Raw genomic sequence first — 17,908 nt, forward strand, 5'->3', positions numbered from 1 at the left:
TACTTACGAATGCGTTAGAAACCAATAAAAAATTAAAATTATTTGTATTTTTTTAATCACAAATTTTCAACTTTTAACAAGTAATAAATTTTTCCATTTTTAACTAAAGAAAAAGTAAAAAAGCATTATTTTATTAAAAAATGTAAGCAAATACAATTTCTTTGTAATTTAGTTTGAATTATAAACAAAAACTAGAAATATTTAAATTTATAAAATATCAAATTTTTATGGTATTTTTATAAAATTTATTTGTTTTTAATTCTTTTTTTTGGTAGTTTTTTATTTTTAAAAGGAGATAAATAAACATCTTCCCAAAAGAGATTTATGAGTAAAAAAAATATCAAAATATTTTGAAAGATAAAATAAAAAAAATTATTTATCAATTTTGTAATTTGAAATAATTTTGCTTTTTCTATAAAGAATTTTAGAAAATGTAAATAAGCTATATATAGTTGGAAACTATTAGAGAAGGTGAGAGATTTTAATGTTGATCACACACAATTTATTTTTATTTAAATCTTACAAGAATCAAATAATTAATTTGTTTATAGATTATGTAAGTTGGTAGCTATAAGTAAGAGAAATGAAAGAAAAATAATAATTAGAAATATAAGAAGAAAATGTTTGAAAAAAAAAAAATTTGTTGATACAATTTGATGAGTAAAAATATAAAGCAACAACCAAAAAAATGAGATATATGGCTACATTACTTATTCTTATAAGCAATATTGAAGCAACAAATTTGTGAATATATAATATTAGTAAATTCTAACCTCTGAAAAAGATATTTAAAGGTTTAATTTATCAAGGAAAATAGTTTGTATGATCAACTAAATTGAAAAAAATAAATTAAATCAAAAAACAAATATTAAAAAAGTAAAAATAACTACAAAAGAAAAAGAAAATAAAAACTGCCTGCAACTTAAGAAGGCTGTAAATCGCTTTATATTAACTAAACTAAATTAACTAATACTATTACTATAAATACTTTCAACAGGAAAATAATAACTAATACTTATACTAATTCTACTTCTATTCTCTCTAAAATTGTGCTTTTGCTAAATAATACTTTAATTATAATCAATAACAACTAAGCCCAGTAAGTGTGAAGTGTAGGTAAAAACTGATTTGATTTATAACTTAAATTCATTCCAAATAGAATAAATAATAAGTGTTAACTCTTTGTAAGAATATCACCATCAATCGTAAATAATAATAGCTCAAATAATAATTTTAACAACAAAAAAAGTTTGAAAAATGGGATCTTGTGTGGGAAAATAAGATAATGGAGCAACCTCTATGAAGTAGCTCAACAAAATTTCTAATTAACTGCTCAAAGCAAGAAGAATTATGTTTAGATTTTTGAAGGCTTCTGATAAAATAGAATAAAAACTTGAAAAAATAGATGCAAAAGCTGATATGCAGCTAATTTAAAAATAAATGGAATAATATGAAGGATAATATGATTATTAATCATTCATAAACTCATTTGATATTTTGACATAAATAATATAACGTAGTAAAAATATAATATAAAATGCTTACAAGAATCAAAAGAATCTTGAAAATATTAAGGTTAAAAGTATTATAGAACAACTTAACTAGTATTTATCTATTTTTGTTTTGGAGACTAGTGAAGATTATTAAGGTGATGAAGGCAGACCTTGTGACTAAGATTCTCCTTAAAATAATATTAGCCCTTAGTAGCTAATATAGGAGTTCTCTAAGAATTAATAAAGTGAAAATTTAAATAAGCCGAGTCTAATAGCTTAATAAAGTATAAATGAAATACATGGATTAAGTAACAATACATAGTAAATTAATCCACGTATGAATTCTAAATCTTTAGGAGTTGCCAATACTACCTGTATTTTAAAAGATGATACAATGGCTTGTCCATAAAGAAAAAGAGGCGCTTCTACCAAAGCAAGTAGCAAGATAACCTAAAATATGGATCTTAATTCAATTGATCTATTAGATTATAATAAAAATAGCAGCATAATAAATCGTTAGCGTAATCCCAGCCGCTAAAAATCGTATACAGTATATGTTATTGATGGATAAATAAAAATATAGTAATAACTCACACGGATTGATTTAATTACTAGTGATAGTTAAATATACTGAAAGCTTTTCACTATTTTTCTATTTCTTTAAATTCACACAATTAAAATATTGTTAAAGTCACAATAATAAATAAATTCAATGGTACAAAAGAGGCAAATAATATTTTAATTTAAGTAAAATTACTATATCAATTAATTAATCAAATGAATAATAACAGACTATTATTTTAGAAATATTTATTACTTCTCTTATCATTTTCATTTGGTACAACTATCAAGCAAAGCGCTTCTTTAATCCTTTAAATGCTTTTAAAGGATGGATGCATGTTTAAAAAATATTACAAAACATAATTTTCTTACTACTTTCACAAGGAATGTAAACTGTAAATAATAAATATTGTTTTCAAAAAAAACTTAAGCCAACCATAAAAGATAAGCATTCATTAAAAAAGTATAATAGTGCAAATATAAACTCAAATTCTCATTCATACTAAAATTAGTAATGAAAACTGATGCCATTTCTAATCCTTTTTCTAATCCTCTTTATATTTAATTAAAGTCAAAATCAAACCTTTTTCTAATGCAAGTATGTATTTATTTATTTATGTATCTATCTATATGTCTATTCATTACTTAATTTTACAAGTATAAATACATTCAATTTTAATTACTTTTAAAAAATGAATCTGATTGGTGATTTTACCAAATTTGATTATAATAACCTGATGTAATTATAATTTGATAATTAAAAATTTTGATGAGCTATAATTTTATAAATTTCTATTAATTCTATATAGCTAGATATCAAGTAGAAAATTTTTAACAAATTATTGATCAATTTTTCTTGTTTTTAATTTCCTTAAGCAAAATAAATCAATACTCTCAAAGAAATTAAATTCCCTTTTAAATAATTTTTTATAATGCTCGATTTTTTGAATTTTTGTTTAGAATTAAATTAATTTATAAAAGTTAGCTTACTTGACATTTATTAAGTTAGATATAATGCTGTTATTTCATGAAAATTAAATGTAAAAAAAACAATAGTTTACAAAAGATAGTCTCAATTTATATTTATGAAATAGATTCAAGAAAGTATAATTTGTCTTACATTGAGTAAAGTAAATCTTTTAATATAGATAATTTTTATTAGGATGCTTTCAAAAAATTTTATTAATATCCTAGCACACGATAAATTTCTTTTAAAGAAATATTTGTAAATTACTTCCTAAATTTTCTGATTACACATTTTCAAAAGCAAGTTGTAATAATTCATTTTAAATATAAATAATTAAAGTAATACTTGAAATATATTCCTTCCATAAGCTAAGTAACATCATAGATAAAATTTAAACTCTTAAACTACATTTAAATAAAAAGCTATTTTAGTTTTCATTGAATTATAAATAAATTTATAAAATAAAAACTAAAATCAAGAATTTTTATGTTATTGATCATAATTTTTAAGTTAACTAGAATATATTCCAAATAATTATTAAGCTTTTAAATAATTTTGATTTAAAATATTCAAATATAGAAATTTAAAATATTGAAGAGCAATTAAATTAATTCATTTTAAATTACTAAAAAAAAGGTATATATCTAAGAAGTAGTATAAATTTAATGAAAATTGCTCAAATATTATAATAGAAAAAAGCTTGGTATAATTTTAAAAATATGTTACAAATGTTATTTTATTTTTACTTTATCAAATACTTCATTTGAGAGAACATATTAACCAAGAAGATATTCGTTTAACATTTAATATTATTATTATAAATAATATATAAATTAGTAAATTTTATCATAATTAATCAATTAATAAGTGTCCTTAATCATTCATTCAATTTTCTAAAATAACTAAATTTATTAAATAAAAAGTAAACTGGAGTTATACACAAATATATTAACAAACAATCATCATTATAGGAGGGAATTAAAGTAGAATAAAAAAGATTGATCATAATTTATTGATTTAAAGCAGTAAAATATCGTATATACATAGATACTTCACCAAATTCAAATGAATGATTACACATATACAGATTTTTTGGTAAAGAAAAGTGTTTAACCTTTCAGTTTGCGTAACTTATAGGGTTCAGTTAATTAATTTTAGAATTTGACATTGCATATAAACAAAAAAGCATTTCAAATTAGGTAAGATAGCAAAGATAAGCTTAACACCATGCAGATAATAAAATCTAAAAAGCTTTAGGTATAATAACTCCCTGATACTGATAGGTATTTAAAATAAATTACACATGCTAGGTAATTGAATTGGAGAAATCTATTAAAAGATTCTGAACACAAAAAAATAATGTAAGTAATTAGTAAAGATAAATATGTTGATGATGTTGTCGTTGTTAGCGAGGGACAAAAAAAAAGCCACAATATGACTGATTATTAAGTATAACTTTAAAAGCTTAAGAACGAAAAAGCAATTTGGACAGTTGAAAACAAGCTCAAGTTTGTAATGGATGATAAGATTAAGTTTGAACAGATAAAAAAGCTGCATCAGCAATATGTTACTGAAAAGTTAAAAAAAAATTTTTGGGAAGATAGATTTAAAAATGATAATTAATCTCCTAGAAATAAATCGCTAACCAATTCGTTATATTCAGATCGTTCAAACAGAAATTTTGAAGAAATAATGAAAAATGAATAAATTTCTAAATCAGAAAAAAAGGAAAGAAATCCAAACAATTATCAAATTTATAATTATGGTAATGTAAAAGAATAGTGTAATGAAGATGATTTAACAAATTCTTAACTGTGCTTATCAAAATCTTAGATTAAAAATGAAATTGATAGAAAAATTATGGGTGAAAAAAAAGGTAGTGCTGAACAAGAGTAAAATTAAAGTATAGGAGTCAAAGAATAGCAATAAATTTCAATAAAATAAACTTTGTAGCATTTTTTAGAATTAGATTAAAATATTCTACCATCGAAAATACAGTCAAATCTTACAACATAACCTAATTCCTAGAAATATTTAAAAGAAATTAATGCTGAATAAAAAAAAATAGGCAAATCTCTCAATTCTAGTTACAACTAATTAAATCAGCATATTAAAAATAACTAAAACAAAATTATAAAATCAAACTCGATTCATGCTCATTTTGAAGCTGATTTTGATAATTAAGCTTCTTTTTTTGAGGCCAGTAATAATCAACAAGGCAATATCAAATAAAATTTAATTAAATTAGAAGAGGAAAAATAGTACTCATATTCAAAAGTAGACTCTAAACTAAATTTTCCCCATTTTTAAGGAAATCATAAAAGTATGATGAACATCAATCCTTTTGATTGTGAGATTTTTATATAAGAAGAAGAACTCAACACTGAAAGGCAATCATAAGATTTTAATCCAGGAGAGAAATATGAATAGTTGAGGAAAATTAATAGTGAAAATGAGAAAAAGTTGATAGATTATATAATTAAAAAAAATTAGTTTGAATTAGTCGATCTATTTCCCAGTAATGTAAAAAGTAAATTTTTAATTTTGATTATTTTATTATGATTATTAATAAATTAATTTCTATAATAGTTCAGCCTCGCAAATATGTTGATTTTGATTAGATATAGCTTTCTGATTTTGATAAGGCAGCATATTAGCAGTAAATAATTGAAAAGGAAAAGCTGAAAAATAAGAATAACTTCAATAAGCCAGATTTAAATAATAAACATGAATAAAACTTTAACTTAAATAAAAAATATGAAAAGCATTAAGACGAATAAATGAACTAAAATAAATAATCTAATACACAGTTAATTCATATACCTAAATCATACTAATAGTCAGACTAAGTCATTGAGCCTTAAGTTTAGTTGCTAAAAAAATCTCCACTTAAAAAAAGAAAAACTAACAAGAACAAAATAAAGTCACAATGTATTTAACGGCTATCGAAAGACACAGATTAATTTAGTGTTTAATATCTAAGAAAATATGGTTTAGAAGAAACAACTCATTTAAAAGATGAATTTTCAAAACTGAGATCAACAGCTACTACACTTCCTTATTCTATGAAAACTGATGCCTCTAAATAGAATTCATAATGCTCTTCACCAAGAAACAATCCTTATTTGCTAAATAACAAAACTTAAATTTTGAATTAAAGTTTAAATAAAAAAGATTTAATTAAATTTGCAAATAAAGAATAAATTTAAATAAACGAATCAACAACAACAGGGTTTTCAAATACTGCCTATGGAGCAGGATTTTTGAGTTCTAGATCTGAAAATAGGAAAAATATAAGATCTAATTTAGAAAATCATGAAAAAAGCAAATAATAAATAGAAATAGCTCCATTCTTTAAAAAGCGCCAACTTTCAATTTCCTAAGCACTGAAATAAGATGAAGGAATCCAACCATAATAAAATTGTTAAACTTTAAATAATATGTTCTCTCCAGTGAGTATGGTAATGAGTAACAAATATACAGATAGAAAACATTAAGATTTTAAAAATACAAATTTGCAAATTTAATAGAATTAAACAAACTTAAAAAATAACTACTTATAAGATAGTTCCAAATAAAAAAATAATTAGAACTAAATAAATAAACTATTAAAATTCTAAAAAATGATATAAGAGAAGCAAAATAATCAATAAGATAATCTTTAAATAAAGGAAAATTTTATAAAATTTTATGATAATGTCTTAACTCAATCCAAATAGTAATCAAAAACTACAGGAAAAATAAAAAGAGAAATTAATAAATTGGTTAAAAATGTAGATAAAAGCTTAGCCTCTATACAATCTTCTGAAGGACCTAAATTATCAGCTTTTCATCACGAATTTAGAGATTTTAAGGAAATGAAGATATTTAAAAGAAAGCTATTTAATTATGCAATAAATAAAATACATCCAGATGATAGAAAAGGTCTTTTTGAGCTATATTCAATGACTCATAGACAAGAGGTTGAAGATTTATTTGCATAACAAATGAAGAAGTGATAAAACAATTTTAAAAATACTAAAAAGATAAATAAATAAATAAATAAGTATTCTCAAATTTTACTAAAAAATAAAAAATGTTAATTAATTAATTAATTAATAAATAAATAATTAAATAATATATCTCATCAAACAATTAATAAATTATTAAAGTTAAAAAATTTAAATGAATATAAAATGTACTTGCTTACTTACTTACTACTTTTATTTGGTTAATAATTTAAAGTAAATTAATTGCTGAAAGATCTTATTTAAACTAATATTTATGGATTTTGAGCAATCTTTTTTATATTTGAAAACTCATTTAAAATTTATTATAAATATTTTTAAAAAGAAAATATTAAAGCAAACCTAAAAAAATAAGTTAAGAAAATTTAATAACAACATTTTCTTAGCCTTAATCATATAAAGAGCTATAAATCAGACAAAAATATTAAACAAATTAGGTAAAAATAATTTTAGGAAATTGAAAATGAAGTAAATTTTTAAAATGATAGGGCTTAAAATTAATTTCACATTTAAAAATAATTTATTAGAAAAAATAGAATAGAAATTTAGCTCTTTTAAGTTTAAAAAAAAAAATTATTTAAATTTATAGTTAATTATTTAAACATTTTTTTTATTCAGCTTAAAATTATTTTTATCCAATGATAATTTGATTAAAAAAGTGAAATTTGCTTTGTTGATTTTTTGAAATAAATAATATAATTTTCAAATAAGTTATTTAGGCTTTTTTATTTTTATAATTTATATTGTAAAATACTAAAATTTAGCTATTTATTTTTTACATTGTTAATTCATTTCATTTTTAAAATTTTCTGAATTAGAATTGTCAAAGACATTTAATATTGATTGTTTTTTTGCACATTTTCTAGTATATTAAAAACAAATAGAGTCAATAAAATTAGTTAGGGTGAATATGATTAATCATGTTATATTAAAAATTATAAGGCTTTTGTTTGATTGATAGGTCATTCATGGAATCAGTATAATATTAGAAACTTGATTACTATTTTCTCTTTTTATATTTTTAAATATCTTCTTAATTTTTTTATTTTTAAATAGAAATTTAAAGATTTATAAGTTGAATTTCTTATTATTTTTGTTGGCTCTAGTGAGTAATTAAATTTTAAGTTTCTTAAATAGCTTCAATTTATTGTTTTATTTCTGATACTTCTTCTCCTATATATGTAAACTGTTTATCTAGTTGTTCATTCAAATTTGATCTATCAACTAGGCATTTATATTTTCTGTTATATTAGAAATAAATGTTAAAAATGAAATAATTTTAATTTAATTTTGCCTATTCACTATTTTAAAATGGAGAGCTGCCTTTCTTAACTTCCTAGCTAAAAATAAATTTCTAACCTTTCCTAAATTTCTCCTTATTGCTATCTTTCCAACATATGAAAACATTCTTACAGCTGTGTCTATTATATCTTTTCTAACTGATAGCTTTTCTAAAATCAAACTTGACTTTGACTCTAAAGAGTCTAATGTTAATATGATAATTAAAGAATTGCAAAGAACAGAAAACATAAACGTCCCTGATATAAATGATAAAACAGCAATAAAGCGACCATGATTCGTGGTAGGAAAGACATCACCATATCCCACTGAAGGGATAGATATCATCATACACCACATTGCAACTTCGTAAAGATTGAATAAGGCTAAGTTTACACCATCTGGAATACCGTTTCTTAGAAGAGGTCTTTCACATATTCTGATAGCATAACTATAAGTAAATAAGCAAACCGAGTAGCAAAACCAAAACACTCTCATAGGATTCATTTACATATTTACTTTAACTATAAATAATGGACTCATTCTTGTGGCATACAAATTGCTTTTTTAATTAAATATGAATTGTATAATTAATGTAATGAATCTAATTAGATAGGTTACCAAACGCGATTTACTCTCTCTGTGTACCATTGTGTATTTATCAAAACAATTTTTACCATGATAAGTATTCTAAGAAGCATAATTAAAAGTAGTATTTCATTTAAATAATGATACACTTCCATTTAAAAATAGTCTACAAAGAAATAAACTTTATAGTCTGTAAGCCAAGGATTTGGGAATATTAGATAAATGCTCATCTCAAGGATCATATATTTCCATTACCCTGTATTAAAAATAGTAGCTTCTTTGCCATATTGTTTAGTTGCAATGATAAACTGGTTTTAGGCTTCATATGAAAAATACGTCATTACAACTGTTTTAGTTAAATTAAAAAATTCTTTAACAATTTTTGAATTTAAGTTAATTTATTTGGCTGTGAGTGAGTATTGGATAGCAAGCATGTAAATTTCATTAAAAAAATATAATTTGTACTAAGACATATTGAGCATATCAAAGTGAGATAGAGAAACCATTTCGCATAATAAAAATTCAGATTTGAAAATTCAATTTCATACTTTTTTAAATAAGAAACATAGATTTGTAAGTTTATTCATATTTGCGTTTTTTTTTTATTGAAATATTACATCTAAAATTGCTACGACTTAAGCCATCACCATCAGAGTTAACCTACACAATTCGAGGCATCTCATCTTTTCAAAATAAAACTTTGATTCTGTTGCATCCTCCATTTTCTCTACTTTTTCTTCATCTAGTAAGAGTTTATTGATTTATCTAAAGATAATTTAAATCTTTTAAACATTTAAAATGTAAATAAATATTTAACTACCTTTTAAATTCTAAAAATTCTTTGTCTTTTTTGGTGTTTCCTTCTGATCTACTAAAAGAATCCTTATACTGAACTGATTTAAATACACTCCTTTGATATTGTTGCTAGTCTCCCATTCAAAATATTCTTTTTTAATCTATAAATCCCTCCTACTATTATATTAAACTTGCGTTTTTATAAGCTATATGTTTGTTTATAAATCTTTTTTAATATCCCAAAAGAATTAAAAATTTGTACACTTTATTAAAACTCAATGATTAAACTTACTTTCTAAATTGAAATAATTAGATCGAATTTTTTTAAATAATATTAAAAATATAAACTGCAATAGTGCAGCCAGCATTAAGAAAATTCGATTTCTTTTTTTGCTGTTTTTAAAATTAGGAATTATAAATTAAATATAACAAAGAATTGTGATAATTCATTTAAAAATAAAAAGGTAGATAATTAAATAATTTAACAAACAAAATTAATTATTTTTATTATTTTTAATTTGACAATCAAAACTTAATAAATATATTTTTGATCAGTAGTACTAGTTAGGGTTAATATGGTTTACCATATTATAATTAAAACCATATGGTTTATCATTTATTCCAGTATCAAACATATCAGTTGTAAAATATAAGCTCTGAAAGTTTGGATTTGTTTTCCTGTTAATTTCTTTTTAACTAACTTAAAATTAGCCTGCAGCTTAATTAGTTGGAAACTTGGAAGCCGATTAATTAACTGAGTTGATAACATTAGATATAAGTTATTATGTTTATTATGCAGTCTTCATTTGTTCCTATAAAATAGATATTTCTTCTTATGTATAAGTGAAATATCTGTCAAGTTGCTCAGATAAATTAGATTAGTCTATGATTGACTTATATTCTCTAAAATAATTATTTTAAAAATTTATTGAATCATTAATGAATTAATAAAAAATATATTTATTTACCTGTATGCTTTTTTATAATTTTGTATAGAATTTCTTAAATTAGCACTAATAGAACCAGTTTTCTTATTTTCTTTAGTTAATTTCCTTTTTTTATTGATGTATAAAAACATTTATGAAGCAGCCAATCTTAACTTCTACAATACTGACAGCTTACTTAAGATATAAAATGATTTAGCTTCAAGGAAGTTAATTAACAAGATATTTATTAAAGAGTTAACCATAATAGAAGTAATAAATGTTCCAGAAATAGCTGCCATAGCTGAAAAAAAACGTCCATGATTAGTCACTGGAAAAGTATCACCATAACCGACAGTAGGTATAGTAATCATAATACACCATATTGGAACAGCAATTTAATCGAAATGAGGTATATTAGGTCCGCCTTCTGCAGGAGGATCACGTATTAGTGGACGCTCACATATCCTCATTGCATAACTGTAAAAAAATAAGCTGAATATATAGCAAAACCAATAGACTTGCATGGGATTTGTTTGCATATAAACCTTTAAGATGAATAAAGGACTCATTTTAGTTGCATATAAATAGCTAATATCAATTTAAAATAAATTTATAAATAAAAAGTTAATTCATTAAAAATGAATAAAATGAAAAATTTATATTTCTTACCAAATTCTGTTAACCTTCTCGCTATACCATTAAGTATTCATCAAAACAATTTTAGCCATAACAAAAAATCTGAAAAGCATGAACAGAAGTAAAATTTCATTTAAATAATGATATACTTAGATTTGATAATAGTCTACAAAAAAGTAAAGCTTAATGTCACTAAACCAAGGCTAAGGAAAAACAACAAACACAAGCATTTCAAGAAGCATTAACTTCCATTATCCGGAATTGAATATAGTTGTTTGCTTTCCTGCTTATTTGGTAGCTATAATAAATTAGTTTTTAGCTTCGTAGGAGAAGTATGTCATAATAACTGTTTTTATAGAAAAGTAAAAAATAAATATCTTTCGTTACCTTAAAATGCTTTTTATTGATTTATCTATGTAAGTAACTAAGTAGGAAATAGGTAAATTCAGTTTCCTATAAAACTTATGAAGCTAAATTCCAAATAAATAACTTTGAATAAAAAAATTTACTTAGAATGATTGAGCATATTAAAATTATATAAAGGAACCAATTTGCGTAGTATTAATTCTTATCTTAAAATTCTATTTCATACTATTAAAAATATAATTTTATTATATCTTGCATCAAAAGGAATTATTTAATATAATAAATACATCTAATATTGCCACAGCTTATGCTTAAACCATTAAAGTAAGTCTGCATAAATCCAGTTGCCTCATTTTTTCAAAGTAAAATTTTGTTTCTCTTGCATCTTCTATTTTTTCTACTGTTTCCTCATCAAGAAGCATTTTATTTAAATTTCTAATTGGAATATAAATCACATATTGACTTAAGTATTATGATGAATCGTTGAAAAAGCTAGATATTACTTTTTAAAATCCAAAAAGTCAGATTTCTTCCAAAACTCTGACCTATATTCAGATTTTTTGTTTGTATCTTGTTTTAGTATTGATTTGAATTCAGATTTTTTAGCAGTTTCTTATTTTTCAAAGGTGGCTTTGTTATCACCTTCGCAATTGATCTGCTAATCATTTTCCTCCTTCATTCTTTTTTATATTGTTAAATTGGAGATTTTTAATTAATTTCTAACATCAAAAATAATATATTATTAATTTGAAATATTTCGCTTAATAGTAAATAACTTCATTTAATTTTAGAAAAATAGTGCCCACAAGAATTTTAATTTTTTAACAATAACCAATCCAATCTCATAACTAACTTTTAACATTCATTTTAATAAAAACCCCAAGCAAATAATAAAATGCATCTACCCCACTTGTAACTCTTAAAAGGTAGAATTTTCTAAATAAAAAAACATTTTAAAAATTTCTAAATACAAACTAATAAGTTCATTAGAAAATAGCTCCCAAAAAATAATTAAATTAAACTGTTATCTCATCTTTAAAAAAACATACATTAAATGAAATTAATTATCAAAAATAGGAGTTTTAACTAATCTTACCAATAATCTAATTATCTTTCTAAACAATATTTGCACGTAATTTTCCAATACATATTTTGATGATTATAAAAGATAAACGTATTTATTTTCTATTATTACAAATTTAACTTAAACTAAAATTGTAAAATTGTGTAATATTCTTCATTAAAATGTATAAATATGTATTTCTATATTTCTTAAATAAACGATTGAATATTTTATTTCGCAAAGATAAACTTTGGAGTGATACATTTTTAGCAGTTATTTATTATTTCCATTAAAACATTAAAACGTAAAAATGAACCTAGTAATAAATTTCTTCTTTTTTTAATGTTATTGCCTTTAAAAATGAATGCTAAAAATAGAAAATAGATTTAAAAGATAATAGTTAAAATTATTTTTTTACATATCTATAAATGATGTTTATATACGATTTTACATAACAGAAGCGACATAACTACATATATCAGGTTTTAATATGCTAAACTTGTGTAAAAATATGGTATTAATTCAATTAAAATTATTAATAAATTTTTTTTGAGAAAGGAAAAGAGAGTAAGGGAGATAAGTTCGAAGTAAATACATGGATTTATATCTAATTTTCTTTTTATTATTTTATATTTTTCTGTTTTTAATATAAATTATTTCTTAAATTATGGCTTTTATAATTATTATAATTCAACCATTATTGATTGATTTTATCTATATTTTTTGTGTAAAATAGTAGGTTATAATTAGAAAACCTAGCAGTGATTATAACAAGAGAGAGCAGTAAAAGTGTTAAAGAATTAATATTTTTATTTAATTGGTTATTTATATTTTATATTATTAAAATCTAAATTTTCTTTTAAAATGGAATGGAGTGTAATTTTAATTTGGTTAATATTTTTTTCAAAAGGGGATAATTGAATTTTAAAGCTAAAATTCCATCACTGATTTTTGACTGACACGCACTTTCTTCTTTTTAGCTTTCTTTTATTCAGATGAGTGCTGTTCCCTGAACAAATCATGTACTTAATCAGTTTTATTCAAAGCAGATGAGTCATTATTTTATAAATAGCTTTACTCAAAATTAATCTAATTTGAATCTTGGTAGTTAGAAGTATTTCTGGTTTGATCCAATTACGATAAAACCATTTATTCATAATGATTTGGTATTTCAAATTCTTACATAAATTCCTACTTTTACTAAAATTAAGTCTCTTTAAGATTAGATTCACTCACACTAGGTTCTGTTTTTGCAGGTGTAGTAATATCAATTATATCCATATCAAGTTCATTTTTACTAGACAATTCAAAGGATCCACGTATTCTTCCTCCATTATCTGATTTTGCCTTTTCATTTTCTTCTGTATCGACACTCTCTGGTCCATGCTTTTTTATTTTTCTCATTTGTAACCTCTTTTAGATAAGACTAAGTTGAGTATCTGTGTCTCTTTATATAATTTTTTTGTTATGGCGGATGTCTTGGCTGTGAGAATTAATTAGGGTCTTTACTGACTCTTTGGTATCCTATTATTATATGTACTTCATATTAAGTTCTAATTCTTTTTGGCGTTATTTGCTTATATTTTCATCGCAGCTAAATTCTAGCTTATCTTTCTTTAAGTCAAACTTTTTTATAATAGAAATAATTAAAAAAATATTTATATTTTCACATCTTATTCACCATTTAAAATTTCAATTGTGTTGTTTTTTTTTTTATAATATGCTTATGGAATTGTTTAAATCATAAATTTTATTCAAATTTCCGTTATTTTGTACAGAAGTGAATATTAATATTATTTGTTATCAATAAAATGAGTTATTCTACTAAGTTGATTATAAAAAAATACTCGCTTTTCCACATGTTTAATTTGTAAAACTCTCAAAAAATTATTGGCTAAAAAAAGTTGAAGCTAATTAGAAAATATAATTACTGGAAGTTCCTCATTAGGCTCAGATTTTAATTCTTCTTATGCCTTGTCTATTGCCATGTTTACATTCTATTTAAGCAAAAGAGATCTAGTTTTATTTTTAAAAATCAAGTATTTGTCACTTTTAATACTCTCGTAGTATTCGATTGCAATCTATTTTTTTATAAAAATCATTATTAAAAAGATAAATAGGCTATTTTTATCTCAAATGAATTTCAATTCAACATTTTATTTGCTAAACTGCTTAAAAGTATATTATTTTTTGCCTTTAATTGTATCAACAAAGCAATATCAATTTTTTCACTATCTTATACTACTAATAAGCTATAGGAACCAGCTAAAAAGTGTTATTTTTTAAATAGTATTTGATATTACAAAAATTTGGAATAACTTAATTCAAAATGGTTCCATTTTATTTTGATAATAATTTTTCAGATCTTATTGAAAGTTAATGCGAAAATACTTACTGCATATAGTTCGACTAAGCGATTAATGACTTGTATATCAACGTTAGGATGCTCTGCCTCGAGTTCTAAATTAAATACTTCATCTGAAAAATTTGGTGGAAGCTGAGGTGCTTAATTTTCTATAGCATCTTTCTTTTTTCCACTTTCAGAGTTTGTTCCTAATTTCAGTAAGCTTTTTAACATTTTACTTGCCCTATTTATTACTATTTAATCAAGGAAAATTATATTTTTTTTGTTTGCTCTTCTCTTTATCCTTTTTTTTCCTTTTATTTTTTTCTACTATTCAGGCTAATATTTTTTGTTTTTTTTATTAATAAATTGCATAGATTTTTTTACTTTCCTTCTCTTAATTTATTAATCAAAATGCCAGCTCTTCTCTTTTTCATGGCATCCATCAAAGCTCATTCTAAGTTAATAATAATTACCACTCTTCTTATTCTTTTTTGCCAAATAAATTAATACAAACCATTAGGAATTTCAACTGAGCTTTTATTTCAAGATGTTCAATTGCAAAATTATGCATTTTATTTTAGTTCATTTCAAGGAATGGATGATGTATATTGAAATTATTCAAACATAATTTTTAATTATCAGATCAGCAAACAAAAATTATTTATAATTCAATTTTTTTGATGAGTTAATATTATTTTTTAATAATAATTTTAAACTCCCTAATTTAACTTATTTTTTAATTTTATTGTGTATTATTTTTTTATTTACTGTTTTTTTTAATCCTTCATTTTTATAATTTTTTATTCTACATTAACAAATTGTAGTGATACTAATAAATTCTGTTAAATTTGTTTTACCATACAATTTAAATTCGGTAAGAAATAGATAATAAATAACTAAATAAATAAAAAAAGTATTCACATTATTGGTAAAATATTTTTTTTAATTGAAAAATATGATTATTTTAATTATTTTAATTTTACTTATCAGTTTTATTTTTAAGATAATTAAAAATTGCTCCAGTATAGGTAGAATCTTTCAACTTATTTTTTATTATTTTCTAATTAAATTATGTAACAATCAATTCTATGATAAATGAATTAAAACAAAATTAAAAAAACTCAAATTCATAATTAAAAAAACCAAACTAAATTTTATATATTCAAAAATTTTGTTAAAAATAATCCAAAAAAATAGCTAATTAATTTACATTTAAGTTTCATTTATGTAATTCTATTTCAATTGATAGTAATAAAAATAATTAGAAATTTATTAAAAAGCTTCTTTTATAAAAATAAGATTATTTGTTTGAAAGAAAAAAATATTTAAGAAATCAAAAATTAAATACAAAAGTTATTTCTATTTACTAATTTTATTATTTTTTATTTATTTCAAATATTTAAAATAGATTCATTTATATAGTTAATTCACTCAATCGCTAAGAAAATTATTTAATTTAAAATTAGCTAAAAAAGAAAACTAATTAAATTAGTATGTTTATCACTCTATTAAAGGCATTTAAAATTATTAGCTTTAACTTTTATTTTATTTTAAAGTGAACTTACCACAAAAAAAAGCAATAAATTGTTTTTTAAAAAATATCTATATTAATTCTCATAGATTTTTAATATTACTAAATTTAATTTATTTAACTATTTAATCTTATAATTTTAAGATAAGTTGGTAATGAAATATTATTTTTAATTAAATCCTGCTGATTCTGAAAAAAATATTTTCAATAAAATTTTATTTAAATAGCTAATATTTCTCCTTATAGCATTTTTAATTGTTAATTTAAATCAATAATCAGTAAATAAGCACAAAAGACAAAGTTATTATTTAAAAATCATATGCATATACTAATTAGGAGTCTACACTAACATCAACTAGTTTATTAATTAAATTAAATTCCATACAATTTTTTTTGAAATTTAAATATCGTCCTATATTCCATAATGGATAGAAGTAAAAATATATAGATATTAAGTTTAGTTTTCTAATAGAATAATTCATTTGTTTGATTTTTTGATTTTATTTATTTTTGATTTTCTACTTTATTATTTTTTTATTTAGCTTTTAAGTTTTATGGCTTTAGTTTTTTTGTATTTTTATTATTTATATTTTAGATTTAATATTTTTTAATTTTTGTTTATGTTTAATATTTATTTTATTAAATGATTGCTGGTTTATTATTTTATATTAAATTTTTTGATTTTATTTTTTAATTTTTTAATTTTACAATATTTTAATCTATGAATTATGCATTAGATTATTATATATCTTCTTCAAAATAGAAATGTTAATTTTAGACTTTGATTTTTCAGAAGGGTTAATTTGAAAAAAAATATTTTTAAAAATCTTTATTGTTAATAAACACTTAATTTAACTTTTTTTTTTTTCTTGATTTATTGAGATTTATAAATTGATTCATTTTTATAGTTGGGTTTTAAAAATTTACAGTGAAAAGGTATGCTTTAGATGTTAGTATACCTTAAATAATTATGACTATTATTTTGTTGCTAAATCAAAACTAAATATTAGCAAATAAGTTACAATTTTTAATTCTGTGGTAAATTAATGAGTTTTAATTCTAAGATGATATAGTACTACAATTTTTATTTTTATAAAGTTTAAAAGCAAGTTAATGAAGATTGTTTGATAAATATGTAAAATTGGTTTACTATCAATTTTTAAAAACTAATTTTTTTTGTGTTGATTTAGAAAGTGGATTTAGCAATTATTTGAAATATTACCCATTTTATCGAAAGATGTTATAGATTTTATAATGGTTAAGTAAATTTAAATTGAATATACTATACTTTTTTAAATAATAATATCTCTATTTTAGTTTTAAAATTCTGATTCTATAAAAATAGAAAAA

At 21.7% G+C, this 17,908-nt stretch overlaps 5 protein-coding genes across 5 annotated transcripts; 2 read left to right on the forward strand and 3 right to left on the reverse strand. All coding sequences in view use genetic code 6, as the record gives it.

Annotated features, from left to right (window-relative positions):
* Nucleotides 1–1,257: 1,257 nt before the first annotated feature.
* Nucleotides 1,258–2,127, forward strand: TTHERM_00420800 (hypothetical protein; the record flags this gene model as incomplete). The annotated part of the gene is made up of 1 exon (XM_001033335.3): nucleotides 1,258–2,127. One exon carries the CDS (start codon nucleotides 1,258–1,260, stop codon nucleotides 2,125–2,127), a length of 870 nt encoding a protein of 289 aa, XP_001033335.1.
* A 1,959-nt stretch (nucleotides 2,128–4,086) lies between these two features.
* TTHERM_00420810 (hypothetical protein) lies at nucleotides 4,087–7,019 on the forward strand (the record flags this gene model as incomplete). Its single annotated transcript, XM_001033336.2, has 2 exons — nucleotides 4,087–5,551; nucleotides 5,611–7,019. The coding sequence occupies 2 exons, from the start codon at nucleotides 4,087–4,089 to the stop codon at nucleotides 7,017–7,019; spliced, it is 2,874 nt and encodes a 957-aa protein (XP_001033336.2).
* An 895-nt stretch (nucleotides 7,020–7,914) lies between these two features.
* TTHERM_00420820 (small-conductance calcium-activated potassium channel protein) lies at nucleotides 7,915–9,830 on the reverse strand (the record flags this gene model as incomplete). The annotated part of the gene is made up of 6 exons (XM_001033337.2): nucleotides 7,915–8,269; nucleotides 8,323–8,868; nucleotides 8,928–9,240; nucleotides 9,360–9,441; nucleotides 9,512–9,659; nucleotides 9,715–9,830. 6 exons carry the CDS (start codon nucleotides 9,828–9,830, stop codon nucleotides 7,915–7,917), a joined length of 1,560 nt encoding a protein of 519 aa, XP_001033337.2.
* A 410-nt stretch (nucleotides 9,831–10,240) lies between these two features.
* On the reverse strand, nucleotides 10,241–12,296 carry TTHERM_00420830 (small-conductance calcium-activated potassium channel protein; the record flags this gene model as incomplete). Its single annotated transcript, XM_001033338.3, has 6 exons — nucleotides 10,241–10,592; nucleotides 10,658–11,203; nucleotides 11,285–11,597; nucleotides 11,761–11,842; nucleotides 11,905–12,052; nucleotides 12,121–12,296. 6 exons carry the CDS (start codon nucleotides 12,294–12,296, stop codon nucleotides 10,241–10,243), a joined length of 1,617 nt encoding a protein of 538 aa, XP_001033338.3.
* A 1,287-nt stretch (nucleotides 12,297–13,583) lies between these two features.
* On the reverse strand, nucleotides 13,584–15,258 carry TTHERM_00420840 (hypothetical protein; the record flags this gene model as incomplete). Its single annotated transcript, XM_001033339.3, has 3 exons — nucleotides 13,584–14,306; nucleotides 14,612–14,761; nucleotides 15,076–15,258. The coding sequence occupies 3 exons, from the start codon at nucleotides 15,256–15,258 to the stop codon at nucleotides 13,584–13,586; spliced, it is 1,056 nt and encodes a 351-aa protein (XP_001033339.1).
* Nucleotides 15,259–17,908: the final 2,650 nt, after the last annotated feature.

This window comes from Tetrahymena thermophila (genome assembly GCF_000189635.1).
Source record: "Tetrahymena thermophila SB210 genomic scaffold scf_8254475, whole genome shotgun sequence".
In the NCBI taxonomy this organism is placed as follows: Eukaryota; Ciliophora; class Oligohymenophorea; order Hymenostomatida; family Tetrahymenidae; genus Tetrahymena; species Tetrahymena thermophila.